This window comes from Zootoca vivipara, chromosome 4, assembly GCF_965207765.1.
Source record: "Zootoca vivipara chromosome 4, rZooViv2.hap1.1, whole genome shotgun sequence".
NCBI classification, from domain to species: Eukaryota; Metazoa; Chordata; class Lepidosauria; order Squamata; family Lacertidae; genus Zootoca; species Zootoca vivipara.
This window is the reverse complement of record NC_142587.1, coordinates 88,133,845-88,159,835: the sequence shown is the minus strand read 5'-3', so window position 1 is coordinate 88,159,835 and position 25,991 is coordinate 88,133,845. Positions and strand designations below refer to the sequence as shown.

At 45.3% G+C, this 25,991-nt stretch overlaps 1 protein-coding gene across 1 annotated transcript; it reads left to right on the top strand.

The window, feature by feature from the left end:
- Positions 1-1,333: 1,333 nt before the first annotated feature.
- Positions 1,334-20,153, top strand: PANX1 (pannexin 1). The gene is made up of 5 exons (XM_035114643.3): positions 1,334-1,711; positions 8,204-8,343; positions 14,851-15,065; positions 15,658-16,328; positions 17,485-20,153. Exons 1-5 carry the CDS (start codon positions 1,531-1,533, stop codon positions 17,574-17,576), a joined length of 1,299 nt encoding a protein of 432 aa, XP_034970534.1. The 5' UTR covers positions 1,334-1,530; the 3' UTR covers positions 17,577-20,153.
- The last annotated feature ends 5,838 nt before the right edge of the window (positions 20,154-25,991 follow it).

The following is a 25,991-nucleotide window of genomic DNA, read 5'->3' as shown; positions in this document are numbered from 1 at the left end:
GAGGCCTTTAGTTGACCTAGATGGCATCGTATACCCTTTTAAAATGTGGCTCTTTGGGGGGGTGGATGTTATTGGGTTATGGTTAGTATTTTGATTTGGTATTTTGTGATCTTTCCTGTGAACCTCCCCGAGACCTACGGGTATAGGGCAATATATAAATCCAATAAATTTCCTTGCCTTGCCACACCAGCGGCAGGAGGGGGCTGGAGCCGGAAAAAAGTGGCGATGTGTACACAGCCTAGGGAAACAGGGTATAAATAATAAACTTATTATAATTATTACTGGGTTAAAAACCCAAATGTGCATATCATGCCTTGACACATCTTGTTTTTTCCTAAACATTTTATACAATTGAGTTTATACAGAATGTATTTGTCTATTAACATCTACATTAGGATAATAACACCGTATCAAGAATGTGTGGGGGTATATCACATTGCATTTTTGTATACAGTGGTACCTCTGTTTAAGAACAGTCCAGTTTAAGAATGATTTGGTTTACAAACTCCGCAAAACCGGAAATAGTGTCTTGGTTTGAGAACTTTACCTTGGTCTAAGAACAGAATCCGAACGGTGGAAGGGCACCGGCGGCGGGAGGCCTCATTAAGCAAAGTGTGCCTTGGTTTAAGAACGGTTTTGGTTTAAGAACGAACTTCCTGAACAGATTAAGGTACCGGTACTACTGTATTGTGTTTTTCTCTCTCTCTCCCTTATACACATCTTTGTTCTTTCCCTGGGGCCCTCCCTTCCCTCTTTGTTTTCCTTTGTATCGCTTTCTTTCTTTATGATCTAAATTCTTTCAACCAAAACACTATCTTGCGGTTTCATTTGCCAGCCTCCTATGCTAAGGATTCACACGTGGGACACAGCACCCTGAAAATCCAATCTGGAGAAGGGTGCGAAAGTAACCAGTTTTTGAAGGGCAGGAATTAAATATGTGTAATACATAATGATGATGATGATTCGGTGAAATAAATGAAGGCCCCGTGCACGCACCCATCCGAGGATGAAGGGTGGCGTGGAAATTTAATACACACATCCAAAACAAAATTTAAAAAATTCCTTCCAGTAGCACCTTTGAGACCAACTAAGTTTCTCATTGGTATGAGCTTTTGTGTGCATGCACATTCTTCAGATACATCCAAAAACAAATCATTTCCCTCAGCTTCCATAATAGCCCTTTTGCAGGGCGCAAGGCTTGAGGCCACGTCTCTGCCCCAAGCAGCATACAAACAGCCCTCTTCTTCAAGAGCCTCCTCCGTTCCCGCCCGGCGACGGGGGCGTGGAGGGGGCCGGGCGGAGGCGGAGACCTGAGCAGCGCCCTCCTCTCTCGCGCTCCTTCGCCTCGCCGCCTTACCAGGGGCGCGCGCGCGCCAAACAAAGGCAGGCAGGGCGCGCAGACACCGGGGAGTGACTGACCCCACCTCACGCCCCACCCCACCACCCCCGGCGGGGACCCCGCGGACGAAGCCAGCCCGGAGGAGAGAGCGGGGCTGGCGGGTGGGCGAGAGGCGCTTTCGGTGAGCCACCATGGCCATCGCCCACATCGCCACCGAGTACGTCTTCTCGGACTTCTTGCTGAAGGAGCCGTCGGAGAGCAAGTACAAGGGGCTGCGGCTGGAGCTGGCCGTCGACAAGCTGGTCACCTGCATCGCCGTCGGGCTGCCCCTGCTGCTCATCTCGCTGGCCTTCGCGCAGGAGATCTCCATAGGTAAGGGGGCTGGCACCGCCCGCAGGCGATGGAGGGGCCGGGCGGCGCCTGGGGCGAGATAGGCACGCATGCATAGGCACCTTGCGACAGCGTGGGGAAGCGACTGTACCACTCCGGGCTGCAGGGGCGGTAGGGATGTGACTGTACCGCAGCAGCCAACTCCTAGCATCTCTCCCCACCATCCCAATAAACACAGTCGCATAGTTGATGGGCATTGCCATTCAAGGGATGTGCGTGTCACATGATCGATTATTTGGGGCGGGGCTTACCATCACCACCACCTGCCTCAATATTTTATTCCAAGTTGGCACCCCCGGACTGTACCACTCCAGACTGCAGGTTATGGCTTTTAAAATTACTATGGATTCCAAAGGTTGCAAAAGCAAATAATCGGAGCTGTTCTCAATGTAAGGACGCTTGCAATGCAATCCTAAACATAACTCGACGGCCCTAGTCAATTAATCCACTGGGTTTTAATGGATTAAATCTGCGCAAAGGTGCATAGAACTGAAACAAGTTTTATTGGAGTGGGGAAGCAACAGCATTCTCCAGTGTAGACTGGGGAAATCATTATTAACAGTATATTTATATCACAACTTTCAACTATTGGTATTCCTCCTACCCATTTTATTCCCACAGCAACCCTGTGAGGTAGGTCAGGCTGAGAGATAGTGACTGGCCCAGCATTTCCCAGTGAGTTTCCGGCCAAGTGGGGATTTGAACCCTGGTTGCCCGGATCCTAGTCCAGCACTTTAAACACTACACCACACTGGCTCATCTAATACCATAAGGAAAGGGTATTAGAACAGGTCAGGAAATACATCTACTAGAATGAATGAATGAATTAATGAATGTATAGCAGGTTTTGACTTTTAAGTGGTATATAAAAAACTGCTAAATAAATGTTAAGTCCCCAAGTCCTTTGAGCAGAAGTAAATGGACAGATAGACAAGGTGTTTTATTTTATCACATTTATTTAAAGTTTTCAGCCTTTTGCAGCACATTGCCCTCAAAAAGTTGTGTTCGGAACATTCTGAGGCACATTTTTTTAAAGCAACAAGTTAAAACTTCTGTAACCTCCCTTAAAAGGAGCAGCATTTTGTGAAAAGCTCTTAAATCAGTTTTTGTTTTATTTCTTTGTCTGCCTGCCTCCCTCATCTTTACACTTCCACTGACAGTTCAAAAGCCTGCTTAATACTGTATCTGGGTGTGGAAACGGCTGTGCTGCCCTTTGATGCATGACTCAGCAAAAAGCCACTTACGCTGCATTTTAATAGCCCTGAAGCATTGTTTTGCAGGTTTTTTAAATCAGAGAATTATGCTACAGAGAAGGTGTAGTAGTTACAAGTGTTGGCCTAATGCCACAGAGGCCAAGGTTCAAATCCTCATGGAGCCATGAAGATCACTTGGGCCAGTGAGTCACAGTCTCTCAGCCTGACCTACATCGCAGGGAGATGAGGAGAACACCATTGTGTGCCACTTTGAGCAACTTGGAGGAAAGATGGGATATAAATACACACAAATAACAATCACAACATTTTCATTTTGAAAAGGGAATGTTTCTTTTATGCATGCCAACATTTTGACGAAGCCCAAATCAGCTTCATTGCTTGAGTACTTCTCAAATTCCAGGGCATGCCTGTACCAATATCCTTTGTTGCGTGCCTCTTCATTTCAGTTCCATAACAGCTGTTGCTCCTCCTTGTCTCAATGCTGATATCGTCACATGATTTCTTTATAACCCGTGCTTCATCCTCTATGGATTCTGTATGGATTGTTGTTTGTTGGTAGCTGTGGCTGTTTTCCTTTATTGTAAAGCTGCTTCGAGGAAAGATGCCCATGTTTTAAGTACTGGGACCAATGGATTTTTGAGACAGAAGACAAAACTTCCATCATCCCCCGGAACAGAAACAGGGAGAAAAATTGTAGGGCTTCAAGATTTCTGGTGGTTGTTTGTCCAGTGTTATCCAAACTCACTTGCCAACAAAAGGATTCCTTGTTTGGGACCCAGCTGCCAAGTCCCTCCCTGTGACCTAGAATCCATTGAACATGTTATCCCCACTGTCTACAGATCCCGCCAGTAACCCACCCCCACAAGACTCCAGTGACCTATTTATTCTCAACCAATCGCTCGCAAATCACAAATCCAAGCCACACATCGTAGTAATCTTGGCCCTTGCATTTTTTAGCGCATAAGGAGAAGAGATCAGTTTTAGTGCTTCTGTCCTTTAAGAGCTGTGTATGTAGAATCTATGATGTCACCATGCTGCAGGGGTTTGAATAAAATACTCTATGGTGGGAAGAAGCCCGCCATCCTGCAGTGATGACTAAACATACGTCACAGAATGCTGACTAGAGGAGAATCCAAAGTAGTGCTAGGTAACGATCCTGTCAAGTTTTTCCTTGCACAATGGGACTTCCCCATTCCCTCCCCTTGTGCACTGTCGAAATCTGCTCTCTGGGTTCTCCCACTGGAAGAGATTTGGGGTGGGTGTGGGGTACACGCAGGCGAGAGGAGGGGGATTCTGTTGCACAAGTGGAAATCCTTGTGATGGCATAATGGTTACTTAGCACTGTGTATACCTGTTCAAAGTGCTGATTTCGACCTATAAAGCCTTAAACGGCTCAGGGCTGCAATACTTCAAGGACCGCCTTTCTCCATATGAACCAACCCAGACCCTGTGATACTCACCTGTGTGAGGTCTGGAGGATGACAACATGAGAACAGGCCTTTTCTGCAGTGGCTCCCTGTTTGTGGGATGCTGTCCCCGAGGAGGTTCGGCTGGCACCTTCATTACGGACCTATAGGCACCAGGCGAAAAATGTTCCTCTTCAACCACTAGGCTCAGTTGGTTAGAGCATGGTCCTGATAACACCAAGGTCACAGGCTCGATCCCCGTAAGGGACAGCTGCGTATTCCTGCATTGCAGGGGATTGGACTAGAAGACCCTCAGGGTCCCTTCCAACTCTCTGATTCTTTGACTCTTAACCAAGCCTTGGGCTGATTGACATCTGATGCCCTTTTAAATGTGTTATGGAAGTGGAGGGAGCTATTGGGTTGTTTCTGTTTTTGTTTTTATTGTGTTTTTGTTTTGTTTTTACATTGTTTTTTTACATTGTGAATCGCCTGAGATCTACGGATGAAGGGCAGTATACATATTAAATTGATGATAATAATACCTTGATGGCTGGGGGACAACAGCGGCAGAGAGCAATTGCAGTCACGTCCCGCTTTGGGGCTTCCCAGTGGCATCTAATTGGCCACTGTGGAAAACAGGATGCTGAACTAAATAGCCTGACCCAGGCGGATTGTTATTTTCTCAGTGCTCTAAACCAGGAGAGCACAATGTGGTCCCCTCCCAATAGTGCTGCACTGCAACTCCCATCATCCTTGACCATTGGGCCATGCTGCCTGGGGCAAATGGCAGTTGCCATTCAACAACATGTGAAAGACGGGTTGTTAGCTACACTTGTTCTACACAATAAACCAACACTCTTGTTCCTGCTGTAGCTAAGCGATGGTTAGAACCTCAGTTCGTAGGTTGTCTCCTCTAGGCAATCTCTGAGCAGTAAGCCAAGAACAAACCTCAGCTACAGCTGTTGGTTTGACTGCAGCAAAAAAAACCATGAGCCCAGGTTCAAATGGTAAGCCAAACTATGGCTTAGTCCTGGGCCGTGTGGCGGCAACACAGTCGGGATATAAGCACAGGGCCTGTGATCCTTGCTCTGGAACCAGCCCATTCGCAGCAAACCACGGTGTGCTTTAGCAATATTAGCTTTGTGTGACATGCAAACCGGGTCTCCACAGCAGAGACGCCAATATTAAGTTTGCTGATCAGCTCACAAATTAATTTCTAATTTGAAGCAGTAATGGGAACGGTATAAAAATCTGGAAAATAGCTATTGCATTTTTGCCTCTTCCCAAAGCTGCCTTGTCCGTTGAGGAGCATATAAACGAGCAAAACAGGCATTCCAAACTACAGTACTTTATACAATGCTAAGAATAAAGCAGCGGGACTTTCCATGGTTTAGGAATGACGAGGCCTCACAGCTGCCAGGGGTCATTTCTCATAGGGGGGAGGTTGAGTTTTCATTTGGCCCAAGAGTTGCAGCTGCTCTGCACGTCCCCCGGCCCACACCCTTTGCAATGTTGGATACAGCCACTTCTTTGGAAGACAGCTCAGTCAGTGGAGCATGAGACTCTTAATCTCAGGGTTGTGGGTTCGAGTCCCACATGGAGCAAAAGGTTCCTGCATTGCAAGGGGTTGGACTAGATGACCCTCTGGATCCCTTCCAAATCTCTATGACCCTATGAACACTCCAGCTCAGAAAAGCTGCTTTTTCCTACCACCCCACCCCATGCTTGTCCTGTTGTTTTCTCATCCTCATTTTCACAGCATCTGGGGTTTGGGTGTTGTTGTTTTTGGAGATTCCTATTGAACAGCTAATGATGGGTGTGTGGAGGAAACCTCTAGCATGAAACTCTGAAGGGTTCACCAGGAACCTCTAACGTTAAGAGAAACCCAGGGTTCAACTGTCAAGCCATCATGCTTATGTGTTTACCCGGCTGCTAGTGCAAAAGTGCCCTGATTGTCCAGCTTTTCATGCCAGTGCCTAGAATGACAACAGCTTTTGTGGCCATAAAGCCCCCATCTCCCCGCTGCCTGGCATTTTGGAAGAAAAGAACCATTGGGATCCACGCCAAGTTGGCGGAGGTTTAAAATAGACCCGGCTAGCTCACATAAACACGCTGCTGTACTCATAAGGGAGCCCTGTGACTACTATGCCATTGATAGGACAACAGCCTTTGAAATTAATGTCAGCTGTGACTCACACTAAATCTTTTCATCCGCACTGTAAACAGGACCCCTAAACTTTTGTTGCTGCACATTGTCGATGTGAATGTGGATATTTATCAGATGTTGGATGCTTACTGACTGCAGAGTATGTTACAAGCATTTGTGACTTCAGCTTCTGTTGTAAAAGGGGATCGTCTTTTGCATAAGTAAATCTGATCTATGTTGGCGCATCCAGCAATAATTATTTCAGGGCTGAGAGGTTTGCACATAAGACATTAGGAAGCCCTGCCGGCCATACCATGTGCAAAGGGAGCTTCCTTCACCTTGTGTTCCGCTTGATATCAGAGGTTCCCGACGAAGCCTTCAGAATCTCATGCCTTTTCATTGGACACATTAGCTATCAGGTGTCTCTGTTTACTTGGTTTATGGCCCTCTGCAGGTTTAATTCGCACTAGGGATCCTCCTTGTCCTTTGTTTATTCCGTGTCACTGAAGCAGCACAGGCCAGTTCAACCTGCGTTGTAGAAAACTGTCTCCCTTCCTTGCATATCTTCACGCACTCAAGAACACATTCGGTTTATCTCTCTCCCTCCCTGCTCCACTGCTCTTAACTTTTCAATTTCACACCCCTACTCCTTATCTTGCTCTGCCTCTAGCTTTTTCTCTACACCCCACACTTAGAAGCTCCCTCCCTGCTGCTACTTCCAGCAGCCTCATCCTGTTCACATGCTTCTTCTCTTCACATGCTTCCTTTGGGACGCTGGTGGTGCTGTGGTCTAAACCACTGAGCCTCTTGGGCTTGCCGATCAGAAGGTCAGCGGTTTGAATCCCTGCAACGGAGTGAGCTCCCGCTGCTCTGTCCCAGCTCCTGCCAACCTAGCAGTTTGAAAGCACAAAGTGCAAGTAGATAAATAGGTATCGCTGTGGCAGGAAGGTAAACAGTTTTTCCATGCGCGCTGGCTTCCATCACGGTGTTCCGTTGCGCCAGAAGCAGTTTAGTCACGCTGACCACATGACCCGGAAAGCTGTCTGTGGACAAACGCCGGCTCCCTCGGCCTGAAAGCGAGATGAGCACCACAACCCCATAGTCACCTTTGACTGGACTTAACCAAAGGGTACTCATTAGTGGTTCCTTGTCATCCTGGAGAAAAGTGACAAGTGGGGTGTTTCAGGGTTCTGCCCTGGGCCCGTTGTTGTTGCCTTTATAAATGACTTGGATGAAGGAATTGCTCATCAAATCTGCAGATGACACCAAACTGGGAGGGGTAGCTAAAGCCACAGAAGACAGAATCAGAATTCAAAATGACCTTAATGGATTGGAGAACTGGGCTCAAGATAACAAAATGAAGAAATGACACTCATGTGAACCAAACTGTGTTTTCAATGGTTAACCTTACCCATGGCTTCACTGTTTCAAACTCCTTGCATGTAGGAAAATCGCATGTCAGGAAGAAGACTAGGCTTCCTGATTTTCTGTGTCCTCCCCACCCACTTAAGCATTCAGGCATGAACACGTGTTTGCTTAGTGCATGTCTGTTCACACGCCATATCTGCAGTGCCACCCTGGTCAAACCTTCCTTTACTTGACCCTGCTGCCTATCAAAATGGGTTCCAAACCCTCTGTTTTTGTATTGTACCCTGTATATTTCATGCTGCCCCCCCCCTTTTACAGTACACCCTTCTTTACTTGCTAGGTACCCAGATGAGCTGCTTTTCTCCAAGTTCGTTTTCCTGGCGCCAGGCTGCTTACGTGGACTCCTACTGCTGGGCGGCTGTACAGCAAAAACAGCTTTCAGAGAGCGACTCGGGGCACCTTCCACTCTGGCTTCATAAAGTTTGTATAATTGGCCTTCGTCATCTTCTTTTATTCTGGGTAATAAAAACCCAGCTCAGAAATCTGAAGCTGTAGCATTCACTCCCACCCGTAGTCGTCATTTTTCTCGTGTTAATGTACGAGCTATATGTCCTCTTTGTTTTGGTTGTTATCGTTCATTAGCTGCCTTTTGACCTAATGCCCCAGAGCTTTGAAACATGTTATCGTTAGAAGTAGTCGTTTTATTTTATTTTATTTTTTTAAAAAATATAGCAATACTGTGATAATCATAACAACCCCCTTGACCCAATTACGTCTGTTTCCATTTGGAAGCAGTAAATTATAGGGTAAAAGCTTCCCTAATATGTGCCATTTCGGCAGGAAGAAGAGCTAGCGATCATATACACACCATAGTTTTGAACCACATTTAATATGAATTTGTTGTTGTTTAATCGTTTAGTCGTGTCCGACTCTTCGTGACCCCATGGACCAGAGCATGCTGGGCACTCCTGTCCTCCACCGCCTCCTGCAGTTTGGTCAGACTTAGGTTGGTGGCTTCGAGAACAGTGCGAGGAAAGCAGTATGAGCAGGAGGACATTTAGGAAGCAGGGGGTGGTGCGTAGGTGAGCAAAGCAAAGCTAGCAAGGACACAGTCCCTAGTGTAGATATAAAGAAGAAATAAATGAGTTCGGACTGTTGTTCATACTTAACAGAAGCTGCTGGAAACTTATGTCTCTGCACATTTGTGAATGGGGTCATTAACATCTGTAGTGATGAAATGCTTCGAAAGACTGGTCCTTCAACACCTTAGAACCTGCTTTCCACCGGACTTTGATGAACACCAGTTTGCCTATAGGTCCACAGATGATGCGATAGCTACCGCCTTTCATATTGCAGCAAGTCATCTAGAGGAACCAGAGAACTATGTCAGGATGTTGTTTATTGATTATAGCTTGGCTTTTAATACCATCCTTCCGGACATCCTCATTAAAAAGCTGGCTGACATGAACCTTTCTTCTACCATCTGTGACTGGATTAAAGACTTTCTGATAGATCGGACACAGACAGTGAGGATTGGACATGTAACATCTAATTCCTTAAAAATCAGCACTGGCACACCACAGGGATGTGTGCTAAGTCCCTACCTGTATTCATTGTATACATACGATTGTGTATCATCTGACCTGTCTACTGCAATTATTAAGTTTGCAGATGACACCACCATAATGGGTTTAATAACAGGTGGAGACGAATCAGTGTATAGAGGGGAGGTCCAAAAAATATCTACATGGTGCCTAGGGAACAACTTGCACCTTAATATCAGCAAGACAAAGGAGATGGTGTTGGACTTTCGGAGGAAGAGAGGTAGAACTAGTCCCACTGTACATCAGGGAGGGCTGCGTGGAGAGAGTCTCTTCCTTTATAAGAATAAGAATAATTTATTATTTATACCCTGCCCATCTGGGTATAAATAATAAATTATACCATCTGGGTATAAATAATAAAGTATCGTATCTACTACTGTGGGCAGGAATCCTGTAGTAGAAATGGAGTGGCCCTCATAGTCAACAAAAGAGTGGCAAAAGCTGTAATGGGATGCAATCTCAAAAATGACAGAATGATCTCGATACGAATCCAAGGCAGACCTTTTAACATCACAGTAATCCAAGTTTATGCACCAACTACCGGAGCTGAAGAAAGTGAAATTGACCAATTCTATGAAGACCTACAACACCTTCTAGAAATGACACCAAAGAAGGATGTTCTTCTCATTACAGGGGATTGGAATGCTAAAGTAGGGAATCAAGAGATAAAAGGAACAACTGGCAAGTTTGGCCTTGGAGTTCAAAATGAAGCAGGGCAAAGGCTAATAGAGTTCTGTCAAGAGAACAAGCTGGTCATCACAAACACTCTCTTCCAACAACACAAGAGACGACTCTACACATGGACATCACCAAATGGGCAGCATCGAAATCAGATTGATTATATTCTCTGCAGCCAGAGATGGAGAAGCTCTATACAATCAGCAAAAACAAGACCTGGAGCTGACTGTAACTCAGATCATCAGCTTCTTATAGCAAAATTCCAGCTTAAACTGAAGAAAGTAGGAAAAACCACTGGGCCAGTAAGATACAATCTGAATCAAATCCCTTATGAATACACAGTGGAAGTGAGGAACAGGTTTAAGGATTTAGATTTGGTGGACAGAGTGCCTGAAGAACTATGGATGGAGGCTCGTAACATTATACAGGAGGCAGCAACGAAAACCATCCCAAGGAAAAGGAAATGCAAGAAAGCAAAATGGCTGTCCAACGAGGCCTTACAAATAGCGGAGGAGAGGAGGCAAGCAAAATGCAAGGGAGATAGGGAAAGATACAGGAAACTGAATGCAGATTTCCAAAAAACAGCAAGGAGAGACAAGAGGGTCTTCTTAAATGAGCAATGCAAAGAAATAGAGGAAAACAATAGAATGGGGAAAACCAGAGATCTGTTCAAGAAAATTGGAGATATGAAAGGAACATTTCGTACAAAGATTACCATAATCAAGGACAAAAGTGGTAAGGACCTAACAGAAGCAGAAGACATCAAGAAGAGGTGGCAAGAATACACAGAGGAATTATACCAGAAAGACATGGAGGTTTCGTACACCCCAGGTAGTGTGGTTGCTGACCTTGAGCCAGACATCTTGGAGAGTGAAGTCAAATGGGCCTTAGAAAGCACTGCTAATAACAAGGCCAGTGGAAGTGATGATATTCCAGCTGAACTATTTAAAATTTTAAAAGATGATGCTGTTAAGGTGCTACACCCAATATGCCAGCAAGTTTGGAAAACTCAGCAATGGCCAGAGGATTGGAGAAGATCAGTCTACATCCCAATTCCAAAGAAGGGCAGTGCCAAAGAATGCTCCAACTACCGCACAATTGCGCTCATTTCACACGCTAGCAAGGTTATGCTTAAAATTCTACAAGGCAGGCTTAAGCAGTATGTGGACCGAGAACTCCCAGAAGTGCAAGCTGGATTTCGAAAGGGCAGAGGAACCAGAGACCAAATTGCAAACATGCGCTGGATTATGGAGAAAGCTAGAGAGTTCCAGAAAAACGTCTACTTCTGCTTCATTGACTATGCAAAAGCCTTTGACTATGTCGACCACAGCAAACTATGGCAAGTTCTTAAAGAAATGGGAGTGCCTGATCACCTCATCTGTCTCCTGAGAAATCTCTATGTGGGACAAGAAGCTACAGTTAGAACTGGATATGGAACAACTGAGTGGTTCAAAATTGGGAAAGGAGTACGACAAGGTTGTATATTGTCTCCCTGCTTATTTAACTTATATGCAGAATTCATCATGCGAAAGGCTGGACTAGATGAATCCCAAGCCGGAATTAAGATTGCCGGAAGAAATATCAACAACCTCAGATATGCAGATGACACAACCTTGATGGCAGAAAGCGAGGAGGAATTAAAGAACCTTTTAATGAGGGTGAAAGAGGAGAGCGCAAAATATGGTCTGAAGCTCAACATCAAAAAAACCAAGATCATGGCCACTGGTCCCATCACCTCCTGGCAAATAGAAGGGGAAGAAATGGAGGCAGTGAGAGATTTTACCTTCTTGGGCTCCTTGATCACTGCAGATGGTGACAGCAGTCACGAAATTAAAAGACGCCTGCTTCTTGGGAGAAAAGCAATGACAAACCTAGACAGCATCTTAAAAAGCAGAGACATCACCTTGCCGACAAAGGTCCGTATAGTTAAAGCTATGGTTTTCCCAGTAGTGATGTATGGAAGTGAGAGTTGGACCATAAAGAAGGCTGATCGCCGAAGAATTGATGCTTTTGAATTATGGTGCTGGAGGAGACTCTTGAGAGTCCCATGGACTGCAAGAAGATCAAACCTATCCATTCTTAAGGAAATCAGCCCTGAGTGCTCCCTGGAAGGACAGATCGTGAAGCTGAGGCTCCAATACTTTGGCCACCTCATGAGAAGAGAAGAATCCTTGGAAAAGACCCTGATGTTGGGAAAGATTGAGGGCACTAGGAGAAGGGGACGTCAGAGGACAAGATGGTTGGACAGTGTTCTCGAAGCTACCAACATGAGTTTGACCAAACTGCGGGAGGCAGTGGAAGACAGGAGTGCCTGGCGTGCTATGGTCCATGGGGTCACGAAGAGTCGGACACGACTAAACGACTAAACAACAACAAAAGCCCATCTGGCTGGGTTTCCCCAGCCACTCTGGGCAGCCTCCAACAAAAATATTAAAATACACTAATTTCTTAAAGATTAAAAGCTTCCCTAAACAGGGCTGCCTATCTCAGTGAAGACCTTACTTGGAAAATCAATACAACCCAGGTGGTTAAGAAAGCCCAACAGAGACTCCATTTCCTTGCAGTATTGCAAAAGAAGGATGTCAATCAACATTTGACGATCTCCTTCTACTGGTCCACAATAGAAAGTCTCCTTTCATACTGCATCACGGTGTGGTACGCTGGTTTGACATCAACGGATAGGAAATGCCTACAGAGAGTGGTGAATACAGCACAGGATATTATGGGTTGTCCCGTGAATCCGCTGGATGACATTGCGGAAGAACATTGTCTCAGGAGAGTGAGGAAAATTCTCAGGGATGATTCACACCCTGGCCAGCACTTTGGGAAGAAGACATAGAAGCACGATTAGTTGCACCAACAGGGTAAAGAACAGCTTCTATCCATGGGTTGTTAGGCTGCTGAATGAAAAGATAACAGCAGGGCAACTGACTTTTGAGTTTGTCAGTAAACGAGGGGAATTAAGACTAAGAGAGCTGAGTGGGGGGTGCTTGTGTAATCTCACTGTACTGTATACAAGTTGTACAAGTGACAATAAAGTATTTCAATAGGACTCTTGGCTTGGTTTTGCTGGCAGTCTTTTTGAAGCTCGTTCACTTTGATACTGCTCTTGCAAGTTTACAGCAGTGCTAGTTCACAGTGATGAAGCAAAAGAGAAGCAGCTGCTTCTTACCTAAAGGAAGTGAGGAATGGGCCGATGAGCTTGCAGGGGAAGGAAACAAGGTCAAGGTGGAGAGTCAGAAAGCAGCTGAATGCAAATAGGCTTCTCGTCTCGTCTTAATTCTCTAGCTGCTACTCAAGAAACAAAAAGTCCTCTTGGTTGGAGTAAGGGCTTTTCAAGACTGATTTGATTCCCTGACGGTTCCAAAGATTGGATCATTTCCCAGATACAGACTCATTTTGCAGAGGAATAAAGAATGTGTGAGCCAGGCAGCCGACATGGTTTCAGCCTGACCTCAGCTCCGCTTCCATGTGTTTTCCATACTGCCGCAGCTCCTCTCATTTAATTTCCCCCCACTACATCACAATGGAGTCTGAATTCTCAAGGTGCGGCTTAAGATTCCAATTTTCTCTTACAGCCCACATTCGTGTTCTTCCTATCGACCTGTTGTTTTGAGTTGTTCTTTGCCCCAAGGCCGTTCACAGCCGCTTATGATGCATCAACATCAGTAGTGAGCTGTACTTAACCGCATCAGTATGCCACTGCTCTTACACCCTCTCTGGCTTTGGGTGGACAACTTTTTTCCATTGGTCCTGCTCCTATCCCTTTTACAGCCTCTGGTATACCAAAAAAGAGGACACTTCTGCAGTCATGTTAGCGCAATAAGATGCTCTGTACCTGGTTTTTCAATCGGCTGTTAAAATCGCAGCAACAGTGTCAGCTAAAATGTTGGCATGCTTATTCTTAGTTATTCATTTATGCCGATCAGAAGGTCGGCGGTTCGAATCCCCGCGACAGGGTGAGCTCCCGTTGCTCGGTCCCAGCTCCTGCCAACCTAGCAGTTCGAAAGCACGTCAAAGTGCAAGTAGATAAATTGGTACTGCTCCAGCGGGAAGGTAAACGGCATTTCCATGCGCTGCTCTGGTTCGCCAGAAGTGGCTTTGTCATGCTGGCCTCGTGACCTGGAAGCTGTACACCGGCTCCCTTGGCCAATAAAGCAAGTTGAGCGCCGCAACCCCAGAGTCGGTCACGACTGGACCTAATGGTCAGGGGTCCCTTTACCTTTACCTTTTATTCTGCTCTTTAGTAGTGCTTCCAAGGCGCTCAGCCTCAGTCTCTTGCACAATCCTAGGCAAGTCTACTGAGAAGTAAGCCCCTCTAAGTTAGTGGGACCTACTCCCAAGTAAGTGTGTACAGGATTGCAGTGAATGTTATTATTAGTACGCTTTCCAGATCTGTATCGCAAAAATAATCCCAATATTAGGAAAATGGGGAATAACGGAAACTGCCTTATACTGAATCAGACCACTGGTCTATCTAGCTCAGTTCTGTCTGCACTGGTTGGCAGCAGCTCTCCAGGATTTCAGATATTCCCAGCCCGACCTGGAAATGCTGACGACCTTCTGCATACAAAGCAAATGCTCTATCACTGAGCCACACATTCAGTTTGCAAAATGTCTCAGCAATCCTGCTTGCCTCTTATTATTTAACAGATTGCGGATGGATCCTGATCTGAGCTAATTCCCTGGTTATTTTCTTCCGCAGTTTTTCCCATACATCCTCCTGCTGGTTGCAATCCTACTGTACCTGCCATGTCTCTTCTGGCGCTTCACCTCGGCCCCCCACCTTTGCTCAGACCTGAAATTTATTATGGAAGAACTCGACAAAGCCTATAACAGGGCAATCAAAGCCGCAAACAGCTGCCGCAGTGGGGACGTGAGGGGCTCATCTCCAGCCATTAATGAGAATATGGCTCAGAGGTAACATCCCATACCTTTCCATTTTCTCAAATTAAAATGAACTTGAGTTGGAATAATAGGTAAGCTACTCACATCCAGAGTCTGACAACCTCTGGAGGGCCACAGCACCGCCATTCTTGACTTAAGATAATTGAAGGCTTTTCTTCAGCTGCACCTGCCATCAGAAGTTAGGCGGGTGGCAATCAGAGAAGAGCCTTCTCTGTGGTGGCACCTCACTGTCCTCAGGGCTGCTCACCTGGCTCACCATTTTCATTGAATTTCAAGCAATTCTCCATTCTGCCATCCTATTGCAGCCCACACACACCATTATCATCCTCTTGTTGGAGAAAGTAGACTCTGTCCTGCAAAATCAATAAACACAATAGCCTTTGGGGTGCCATAACACACACTATTGTTTTTGCTGTAATGGACGAACACAGTTGCTCTTCCAGAACGCATCTGGGGGGGAAATATGGCACTGGTGTTTTGGAATCTGAGCCATCCCAGTTTCCTGTGTGTGTGTGTGTGTGTGTTGTGCAGCTTCTGAGCAAATGAAATCCTTTTGTAATGGCTCTGGATATTGTCTCTTTGTTTTCTCTCCCCCCCCCTCCAGTTTCTGGGAAATATCCGAAAGCCACTTCAAATACCCCATTGTGGAACAGTACCTGAAGACGAAGAAGGGCTCCAAGAGTTTAATAATCAAGTACATTGTTTGCCGTTTGCTGACCCTGGTGATCATTCTGCTTTCCTGCCTCTACTTGGGATATTACATCAGCCTCTCCTCAATGACCGATGAGTTTATCTGCAACATCAAAACCGGGATATTGAAGAACGACACCACTGTTCCCGAACGCGTCCAGTGCAAACTAATTGCCGTCGGTGTCTTCCAGCTCCTCAGCTATATCAACATCATTGTGTACCTCTTGCTCATGCCCATTGTGGTCTATGCGCTGCTGGTCCCTTTCAGGCAGCGCACAGACATTCTGCAAGTCTACGAGCTCCTGCCGACGTTTGATGTCCTCCAAGTCAAGACCAAACACTACAACGACTTGAGCCTCTACCTCCTCTTCCTCGAGGAAAACGTCAGCGAGCTTAAATCTTACAAGTGCCTCAAAGTTCTGGAGAACCTGAAAGGCAGCGGCGAGAAGTTCGACCCCATGCAACTCTTGATGAATCTCGGCTCGATTAAAACGGACGTTGCGGACGGCAAGTCAGCCACCGTCAAAGACGACTCTGGAAAGAAAGCAGAGCCGGAAAAGGCAAACAGTGAGATAGAATTGAAGGGTAAAGTCAGTTTGCTTCGTTTTATGTTATGCATATATCACTGCTCCTAATATATTGATCAAAGGGGTTTGCAAGTTTTTTAATACTACACGAAAAACTATAAAACACTTCATTTTGTTCAGGATTTAAAAAACGCCACAGCTAAAACAAGCAAGCGCTGACCTATGGATTTTGAGGAAGAGAAGTATTAATTGCCTCATACTAATGCCTCCAGATTGCAGGTGGCGCTGTGGGTTAAACCACAGAACCTAGGGCTTGCTGATCAGTAGGTCGGCGGTTCGAATCCCTGCAATGGGGTGAGCTCCCGTTGCTCGGTCCCAGCTCCTGCCAACCTAGCAGTTCGAAAGCACGTCAAAGTGCAAGTAGATAAATAGGTACTGCTCTGGTGGGAAGGTAAACGGCATTTCCGTGCGCTGCTCTGGTTCACCAGAAGCTGCTTTGTCATGCTGGCCACATGACCTGGAAGCTGTATACCGGCTCCCTCAGCCAATAACGCGAGATGAGTGCCGCAACCCCAGAGTCGATCACGACTGGACCTAATGGTCAGGGGTCCCTTTACCTTAATGCCTCCAGATAATTTACAAAAGCATATCATAAGTGTAAAGTTATAAAATGCAGTAGCTTAAAACACCGCAAAACAATGCCATTCTGTTGAACCTTTCTACATGTAGCGTTTGGGTCACACACCCAATGCATTTTCATCTTGAAGTAAACCTGCTGAATTCAAAGGGACTTATTCCCCACCCTCCCCAAATGCATAGCTGCCAAGTTATCCCTTTTTTTAAGGGAAATTCCCTTATGCTGAATAGGCTTCCTCGTGAGAAAAGGGAAAACTTGGCAGCTATGCCCAAATGTGTGCAAGATGGTTACCCCAATGTCTTTAAATTTTAAGTACCAATTAGGAAAGAAATGCTGTGGACTACCATGCAAGGCCTCCTTTCACACTTGCTCCATTCCTGGCATTATATTCCAGCTATCCTAGAATCTGTAGGTCTTTCTCAAATGCCTCCGATATAAAGGACTGGAAGCAAGCCCCTCTTCTCTCTCTCTCACATGCACACGGACATTGTGTTTGAGGGAAACCAGACTACTTGTTTGTGATTTCTATGGAAAAGGATAACCGAGTTTCCATTTGCCACAACTTGTTGTTTTTCAGGTGCAACAGAACAGACGTCACCTGGCAACGGAGCAAAAGCAGGTAAAGAAGATGCCAAACTTCGCCAGAGGCTTCTTGATTCTTCTTGCTGATGGGCCCATGTAGCGATTTGTGGATTGTGACTCTTCTTCCCAGTTACTCCAGCGTAAGCCATACTGAACACTGGATGCTCTTCTCATTGTTGAGTGTGTAAGCGGGCTGGGAGTTGGAAAACCACTCTGGGGAGACGGTGTACTCCCCAAGACTCCGTTGTGTCTTCCTGGTGGCCCTCTGGCTGGCATCATCCCTTCAGTCCAGAGTGCCAGGTCTTTCAGCATCATGTAGCGAGAAGAACAAGACTCATCAGTAGTTCGAAACTACTTTATTTACAACCTGTGTACAGAGACTTCATAATCACGTCTGTGTTCTCCGAACTACAGTACAGAACTGCGACACAACAGAAGTGAAACTAAACACATACAATAACAACCTCAGAAGGAAGAGATAAGACAGTCTTCCGTTCCCACTCTCTCTCTCAGTCACTCATGTGATTTACACCAAACCTAACAGTCCTTGCTGAAGCAGCTAAGGATCGCTAAAATACTAACAGGCAAACCATAGTTTACAAGCTTTTTATATGCCTATGTTTACATGCCTGCCCAGCCCCTATGTCTTCTGGCCAACTGTTGAGGTTATGTATGCCAATTCTGTGGGATAGAAACGATGGAAGAAAGCCCATGTTGTAAGTAAGACACAGAGAGAAATATACTGGGTGACCCGAAGGAAAAAGGAGTTAGCTCTTCTCTTCTCCCAATTGAACCCTTGGGGCCTAGTTGTACACAGGTGTGGATATCACAGCATAAGCCTAACTATGTCTACTCTGAATTAAATCCTATTGAATTTAATGCAACTTACTCCTAGGTAAGGATTGCGGCCTTAATCACTCTAGACTTGAGTCTGGTTCGCATGTGTGCATGTACGCACTTGTTTCCTGTTTGATTAATGACCATGCACTTAAAACCAAGCTAACCAGCAACTAGACCTCTGAAATTAGGAATATTTCATGGACTTGGATAAACCCGAAGAGGTGGAGTGAACTGTGGAGATAAGACTGCAGGGGGAAAATGCTGGTTTTTTTCATGATCTTTCCAAACATGGGGAAATCATGTCCTCTTTCAGTTGTTTGTCGAAACAAATATGCACCTGCTAAATATATACATATTTAATCTGCTGTGGTGTCAGAACCACCACTGTGATGCAGAATATATGCATAATAATTCAGGTAACTTGCCTAAACGGTTCTAGTTACAGGTAGGTAGCTGTGCTGGTCTGCCATAGTCGAAACAAAATAAAAAAATTCCTTCCAGTAGCACCTTAGAGACCAACTAAGTTTGTCATTGGTATGAGCTTTCGTGTGCATGCACACTTCTTCAGATACCTGAAGAATCTGAAGAAGTATCTGTGCATGCACACGAAAGCTCATACCAATGACAAACTTAGTTGGTCTCTAAGGTGCAACTGGAAGGATTTTTTTTTATATTGCATAAACGGTGCTCCTCTTGTTCTCGTTATTTCAGTTGTGACGCACATGCAAGAGAGCCATCTGTGTGCCCCTTGGGATTTCCCTGCAATTTTCTGTGTGGGAAATGCTTTGGACTTTCCTTGGTCAGCTGCTCCTGTGTTTCTGGGGAAGGTGCCCTACAGTCACCCCTGCTCCCTTAGAGAAAATGGACAGCCCTAAAAACTGAATTAGACCTGTTGCTTTGGGAAGATGACTGACCGCGAAACTGGGCTTTCTTTGCAGCCGGGGTTCCTCCTTGCACAGAGGAACTCCTCATGCGCACAAGTGTAGATCTCTTTCCCATTATATCCAAAGGCGTTGGATGTTGCAGGCAGCAGCAGCAGCAGCAGCCAGGGTGCAGCCGTGACATGACAGAAGCAGCAGCAGTGGGTGGGGCTGCCTTGTAGGGACTGCAGCCCCCTCGGGTGCTCTTCAAACTGCAAGCAGGAAAAACCTCTTTTAAGGACAAGGCTGCTCGTTTTGAAAAACACCATTTCAGCGCTATCCGCATTGATGCAGTGTTTTCTTCTATTGCTACTCTGTGGAGAACCTTTGTGCCTACAGATGTCCCTGAGCTACAAGTCCCCTCTTCATGGGCCATGCTCCTGGGGCAGATGGGAGCTGTAGTTTAACAAAGGGCCAGAGGTACCTGCATTAAGGGGGATTTGACAAAGATCTACAATAGGGCTAAAACCAACCTTGACCTTACCAACTGTTGCCTGCAGCATTGAGTGTCGATGGTCTTTTAACAGTGACAAAATGCAGCTAACTGTGTGATTATTCGTGGCTTAAAGGGAGGTTTTGTAATGTTCAACCCGGACACTGAGGTCCAGCTCCAAGGGCCTTCTGGCGGTTCCTTCCCTGCGAGGAGTCAGGTTACAGGGAACCAAGCAGAGGGCCTTCTCGGTAGTGGCGCCTGCCCTGTGGAATGCCCTCCCACCAGATGTCAAGGAAATAAACAACTATCGATCTGACTTTTAGAAGACATCTGAAGGCAACCCTGTATCGGGATTTTTTTAAACATCTAATCATGTTTTACCATTTTTTATGTGCTGTAAGCTGCCTAGAGTGGCTGGGGAAACGCAGCCAGATGAGCAGGGTATAAATAATAAAGTTGTTGTTGTTATTATTATTATTATTATTATTATTATTATTATTATTTACTCATGGTGTGATGTACAGGTAGGGGAAGATTGTAGATCTGTCATCCCTGCCCAACCCCCAGCGTCTTTGGATAAAAGACTGGCAATTGCAGTATACCTTTGAGACCAGGCATCCCCAAACTGCGGCCCTCCAGATGTTTTGGCCTACAACTCCCATGATCCCTAGCTAATGAGACCAGTGGTCAGGGATGATGGGAATTGTAGTCCAAAACATCTGGAGGGCCGAAGTTTGGGGGTGCCTGTTTGAGACTCCTGAAAGCTGCTGCCAGTTGTAGTAGGCAGAACATTTTCAGTATATATGTATATGTATGTATACAGTGGTACCTCTACTTACAAATTTAATGCGTTCCGAACACACATTTGTAAGTCGAAAAAAATTGTAAGTCGAATCCCATAGGAATGCATTGGGAGAAAAAAATCGTAAGTCGAAGCAACCCTATCTAAAAATTCGTAAGTAGAAAAAATCCTATCTAAACCGCATCCAAGATGGCGGACGGAGCTCCATTTGTAAGTAGAAAAAATTCTTAAGTAGAGTTATTTGTAAGTAGAGGTACCACTGTATATATAAATCTCTGTGTGTGATCATGTTCACTTTGCATAGGAGTATTGCATGAAGTAGACTTGGGGGGGGGGGCGTGTTGCATAAGATGTTGACAGCTTGAAACATTTCAAGTACTACTGCAATTATGTTTGAACAAAATGCCTAACTGCAATGTGACAACAGTAAGATTTGTCGCATTTGTTAGTGGCTGAACCAAAAGTCATTTATAAAAAAGATGTGTATGAATAAACGTTGCCTCCTTGTGACACGTTTTCTGGATTCTCTTGTCTTCGCTGAATGGGAAATGATTTGGAAACGAATAATAAATCTACCAGCAGCACTTGACATTCGACCCCTGCTCAGGCGTTTCTTTTCAGCATTTAACGCTATTTGTTTAAAGCTGGCTTGAAATCTAGGTTTTTTTGTCTGTTTAAAGTGTATGAAGGATTCAGGAGTCTTCACACTTGATTTGATGCAACAACTGAAATGATAGCTGTCTCCCTTTCTTCCATAACTATCACTACAACTAAAGGCCCAACTAGCTTTAAAATAAAGACACAACCCTGTGGCTTTGGGGTGCCACAGGGTTCTGTCTTGGGCCCAGTCTTATTCATAACATCTTTATCAATGACTTGGATGATGGGCTTGAGGGCATCCTGAGCAAGTTTGCAGATGACACCAAATTGGGAGCGGTGGCTAATACCCCAGAGGACAGGATCACACTTCAAAATGACCTTAACAGATTAGACAACTGGGCCAAAGCAAACAAGATGAATTTTAACAAGGAGAAATGTAAGGTACTACACTTGGGCAAAATAATAATAATGAAAGGCACAAATACAGGATGGGTGACGCCTGGCTTGAGAGCAGTACATGTGAAAAGGATCTAGGAGTCTTGGTAGACCACAAACTTGACACGAGTCAGCAGTGTGATGCAGCAGCTAAAAAAGCCAATGCAATTCTGGGATGCATCAATAGGAGTATAGCATCTAGATCTAGGGAAGTAATAGTACCACTGTATTCTGCTCTGGTCAGACCTCACCTGGAGTACTGTGTCCAGTTCTGGGCACCACAGTTCAAGAAGGATACTGACAAGCTGGAACGTGTCCAGAAGAGGGCAACCAAAATGGTCAAAGGCCTGGAAACGATGCCTTATGAGGAACGGCTTAGGGAGCTGGGTATGTTTAGCCTGGAGAAGAGAAGGTTAAGGGGTGATATGATAGCCATGTTCAAATATATGAAAGGATGTCATATGGAGGAGGGAGAAAGATTGTTTTCTGCTGCTCCAGAGAAGCGGACACGGAGCAATGGATTCAAACTTCAAGAACGAAGATTCCACCTAAACATTAGGAAGAACTTCCTGACAGTAAGAGCTGTTCAGCAGTGGAATTTGCTACCAAGGAGTGTGGTGGAGTCTCCTTCTTTGGAGGTCTTTAAGCAGAGGCTTGACAGGCATATGTCAAGAATGCTTTGATGGTGTTTCCTGCTTGGCAGGGGGTTGGACTGGATGGCCCTTGTGGTCTCTTCCAACTCTATGATTCTAATCTAAAAATTGAGCAACAAAGTAAGTTGGTACTGAAACAGACCTGCAATTTTGTGTGTGTGTGTGTGTGTGTGTGTGTGTGTGTGTAATTTTCTGTTTTGCCATTTAAAATACAGTCATACCTCTGGTTCACGAAGAGTCGGACACGACTAAACGACTAAACAACAACAACCTCTGGTTACGTTCGCTGCAGGTTGAGTTCATCACGGGATACGAACGTGCCGAACCCGCAAGTATAGGAATTGGTTACTTCCAGGTTCGACGATTCACACATGCGCAGAAGCACCGAATGACATCACACACATGCGCAGAAGTGCTGAATCGCACGGTGAGCATGCGCAGATTCGGTGCTTCAGGTTGCGCACTGCTCCGGTTGCAAATGGAGCTCCAGAACGGATCCCGTTCACATCCAGAGGTACCACATCCAGAGGTACCATATCATTAAGATATCAATGACTTCCCTTCTTCTCTTCCCATGGTTCATTTTGCATATCATAAATCCCTGCACATTTTACAAAAACTATAGTATTCATTATTGCATTATTGCATCCATCAATGTTTACACTGTTGAATTTATCTTAATGCTGCCAGCGTTTTCAGCTGTACACAATTATTTCCCATATATTCAGTAAAGGTTTTCCAATCTTCTTTAAACGTATGTTCTTCTTGTTCTCTTATTCTATATGTTAAGTCTTCGAGTTGTGCATATTCTGTCAACTTATGCTGCCGTTCTTCTTTAGTTGGGACCTCACTCATTTTCAATTTTTGGCCCAGAGCTGCACATTGTTTAGGCATTTCACAAATAGCTCTTCTTGCACTGAATGTGCCAAAACCACAGGCAAACCACAGGCAAAAAATGCAGCTCTTTGTTGATTTTAAAGTATAAAAGGAATAGGCTATATTAGGCCACTGTTCTTCAAATTGTGTCTTTTGTAGTCGTTGCAATTTCTGCTTCTGCCTCCAAGAAATTAAATTAATTATGCAGTATTAACTAAATGGTTCTTTTCCTTTTCTATGACGCCAGAGGTGAGGGAAACTGTCTCACATCATGTGGGCACAGAGAAGGTGCACGGTGGGTGGGATGGAATCATGCATACTGAACACAGGAAGGAAAATAATGAAAATGAGGGTGATTACAGCCCTGAGAATGCTGTTTATTCACATCAAACATATGGCAATTTCTGGCTCTCAATAGAAGCAATCTGCTAAAGACTGCTAAGTATCAAATAACTATCCACAACGGACTCCTGCAAAGCCAGGTGCTAATGCTTAGCACACGTAATCAAGATTCAGAGCTGTTCTACACCGGCTGATAAATCATAGAAGTGTGGAGTTGGAAAGTAACCCCAGTGGTTATCTAGTCCAACCCCCTGGAATGCAGGAATCTCAGCGCAAGCATCCATGACAGATGGCCATCCAATCTCAGCTTGAAAACCTCCAAGGAAGGAAAGTCCACCAGCTTCCGAGGGAGTCCGTTCCACTGTCAAACAGCTCTTACCGGCAGAAAGTTATTTCTGGTGTTTATCTGAATACTCCTTTCTTGTCATTCGAATCTGTTTATTCGGGTCCTGCCCTCTGGGGCAGCAGTGAACAAGCTTGGAGGACGGGGTTGTTGAAAAGGAGCCAAGAGGTCTTCTGCAAGACGTGTGAAGTAATTTGCTGTTGGGTCTGTGGCCATGAAGCTTCGCTTTTGCCTGGACTGTTACTTTCTGCTTGGTCCAATAAGGCCGTTGCTTAGTTAACCAATATCAATTCTGCTCGCTATGTGACTTTAATTTCTACAGAAAAGGCGAAGGGGTGATTCTGTCATTTATAGGCCTGTGGGTACCCCAGTGGTTACTGTTGTTTCGGCCAAGTAAGAACGGACTTACACATCACGGCTGTTGTGATTAATTGAAGCAAATTCACTGAACTGCCAACGGATTTCACTAGGGTACCCTCAAATGCCGGCAGGTTTGAGAGAGTCAAACTTTGTGCACGACTCTCCATCCTCTTCCCCAAAACTGAAGCTGCTTCTAGAATAAAAATCACTGAATTGTAGAGTTGGAAGGGACCCCCGAGGGTCATCTAGTCCAACCCGCTGCTGTGGAATCCTTGACAGACACCCAGCCTCACATGTGTGTGTGTGTGTGTGTGTGCCTGTCTGATTAGCCAGGAGATGGAGAAAAATATTAGGGGGTTACTTGGCTCACCGGGGGGGGGGGGATTAAGTGGATTGAGAGTCAACTGATTGGGAACTGGTTTGTTTAATGAATGGTGGGGATATTTTGGGGGGGGTTGCTTTCTTTTCCAAAGGTGGACATGTAAATGTGCCCCATACCAGTGTTCCCCTTCCACATGGGTTATCAGGAGTCTTGGCTAGATGAGGATAACTCCCATGCAATTTGAAAAGAAACTTTTCAGCTTCTGCCTCTGTTCACTTACAGTAAACGCTTTCACTCAAGAGCAATTATAGGGTGTGTGATTGCAACTGTGGGACTTGCGAAGTGGTTTGAAAGTAATTTTGTGATGTCACATTTATGTAGGTCTCTGTGGTTTTTGTTTTTGTCTTCATACCACAGCAGAATATGTGGGAGGAACCTTTTCCTTTTGCACATTCTTCCCACTGGCCAAATCACACATCCATATGAATCTTTTCTCCGCCATTTTTTTTTGTTGTTGTTGTTGTTGTTGTTGAAAGCAACAGCTGGAGGCTGACCGTTTCAGAGGCAGGAGGAGAAGCGTCGCTTCCTCCTTCCCCTTCCTGTCACTTGCCTGCCCCCAAAATTGCAACACACGACAACTTTCATTTTTCTTCTTGTGGGGGAAAAGATGCAGTTTTCCAAGAAAACAGTTGTTGTGGCCGGAGTTTGCACATTTATTTATGTCTACAAAGTGTCTTTCACCTGATGATTCCAGCCTGGCGTAAGATGGGCATAAACAGATACTGCAGCTCCACCTACATGCAAATCAGCTTGTTGGGCTTTATTACAGAAAAAGTATACTATCACATGCTAGCATGTGGCATGCCCATTCTCTCTCTCCTACAGGTTAACTACCAAACTAAGGCTAGGAACTATACTTCAGAGTGGGAGCCAAGTGACAGATCAACTATCCTTTAAGACAACTGGGTGCAGAAATAGCATCACATAGGCCCTGACATTTGATTGGAATGAATTATACCAATGCCATTTGTCCAACCCTCATTTTTCGAACATAAGTGCCCTGCCTGATCAGAACAAAGGCCCATCTAGTCCAATGCCAAAGGTCCGTATAGTTAAAGCTATGGTTTTCCCAGTAGTGATGTATGGAAGTGAGAGCTGGACCATAAAGAAGGCTGATTGCCAAAGAATTGATGCTTTTGAATTATGGTGCTGGAGGAGACTCTTGAGCAGGCACCCCCAAACTGCGGCCCTCCAGATGTTTTGGCCTACAACTCCCATGATCCCTAGCTAACAGGACCAGTGGTCAGGGATGATGGGAATTGTAGTCCAAAACATCTGGAGGGCCGAAGTTTGGGGATGCCTGTTCTTGAGAGTTCCATGGACTGCAAGAAGATCAAACCTATCCATTCTGAAGGAAATCAGCCCTGAGTGCTCACTGGAAGGACAGATCCTGAAGCTGAGGCTCCAATACTTTGGCCACCTCATGAGAAGAGAAGACTCCCTGGGAAAGACCCTGATGTTGGGAAAGATGGAGGGCACTAGGAGAAGGGGACGACAGAGGACGAGATGGTTGGAC

What these genes read in the sequence shown, in the direction of transcription:
- PANX1 (XM_035114643.3), top strand. Translation starts at nt 1,531, where the DNA reads ATGGCCATCGCCCACATCGCCACCGAGTACGTCTTCTCGGACTTCTTG. An exon ending in CGCGCAGGAGATCTCCATAG is followed by an intron (nt 1,712 to 8,203) that starts GTAAGGGGGCTG and finishes TTTACTTGCTAG; the next exon opens with GTACCCAGATGAGCTGCTTT. An exon ending in TTCCACTCTGGCTTCATAAA is followed by an intron (nt 8,344 to 14,850) that starts GTTTGTATAATT and finishes TTTCTTCCGCAG; the next exon opens with TTTTTCCCATACATCCTCCT.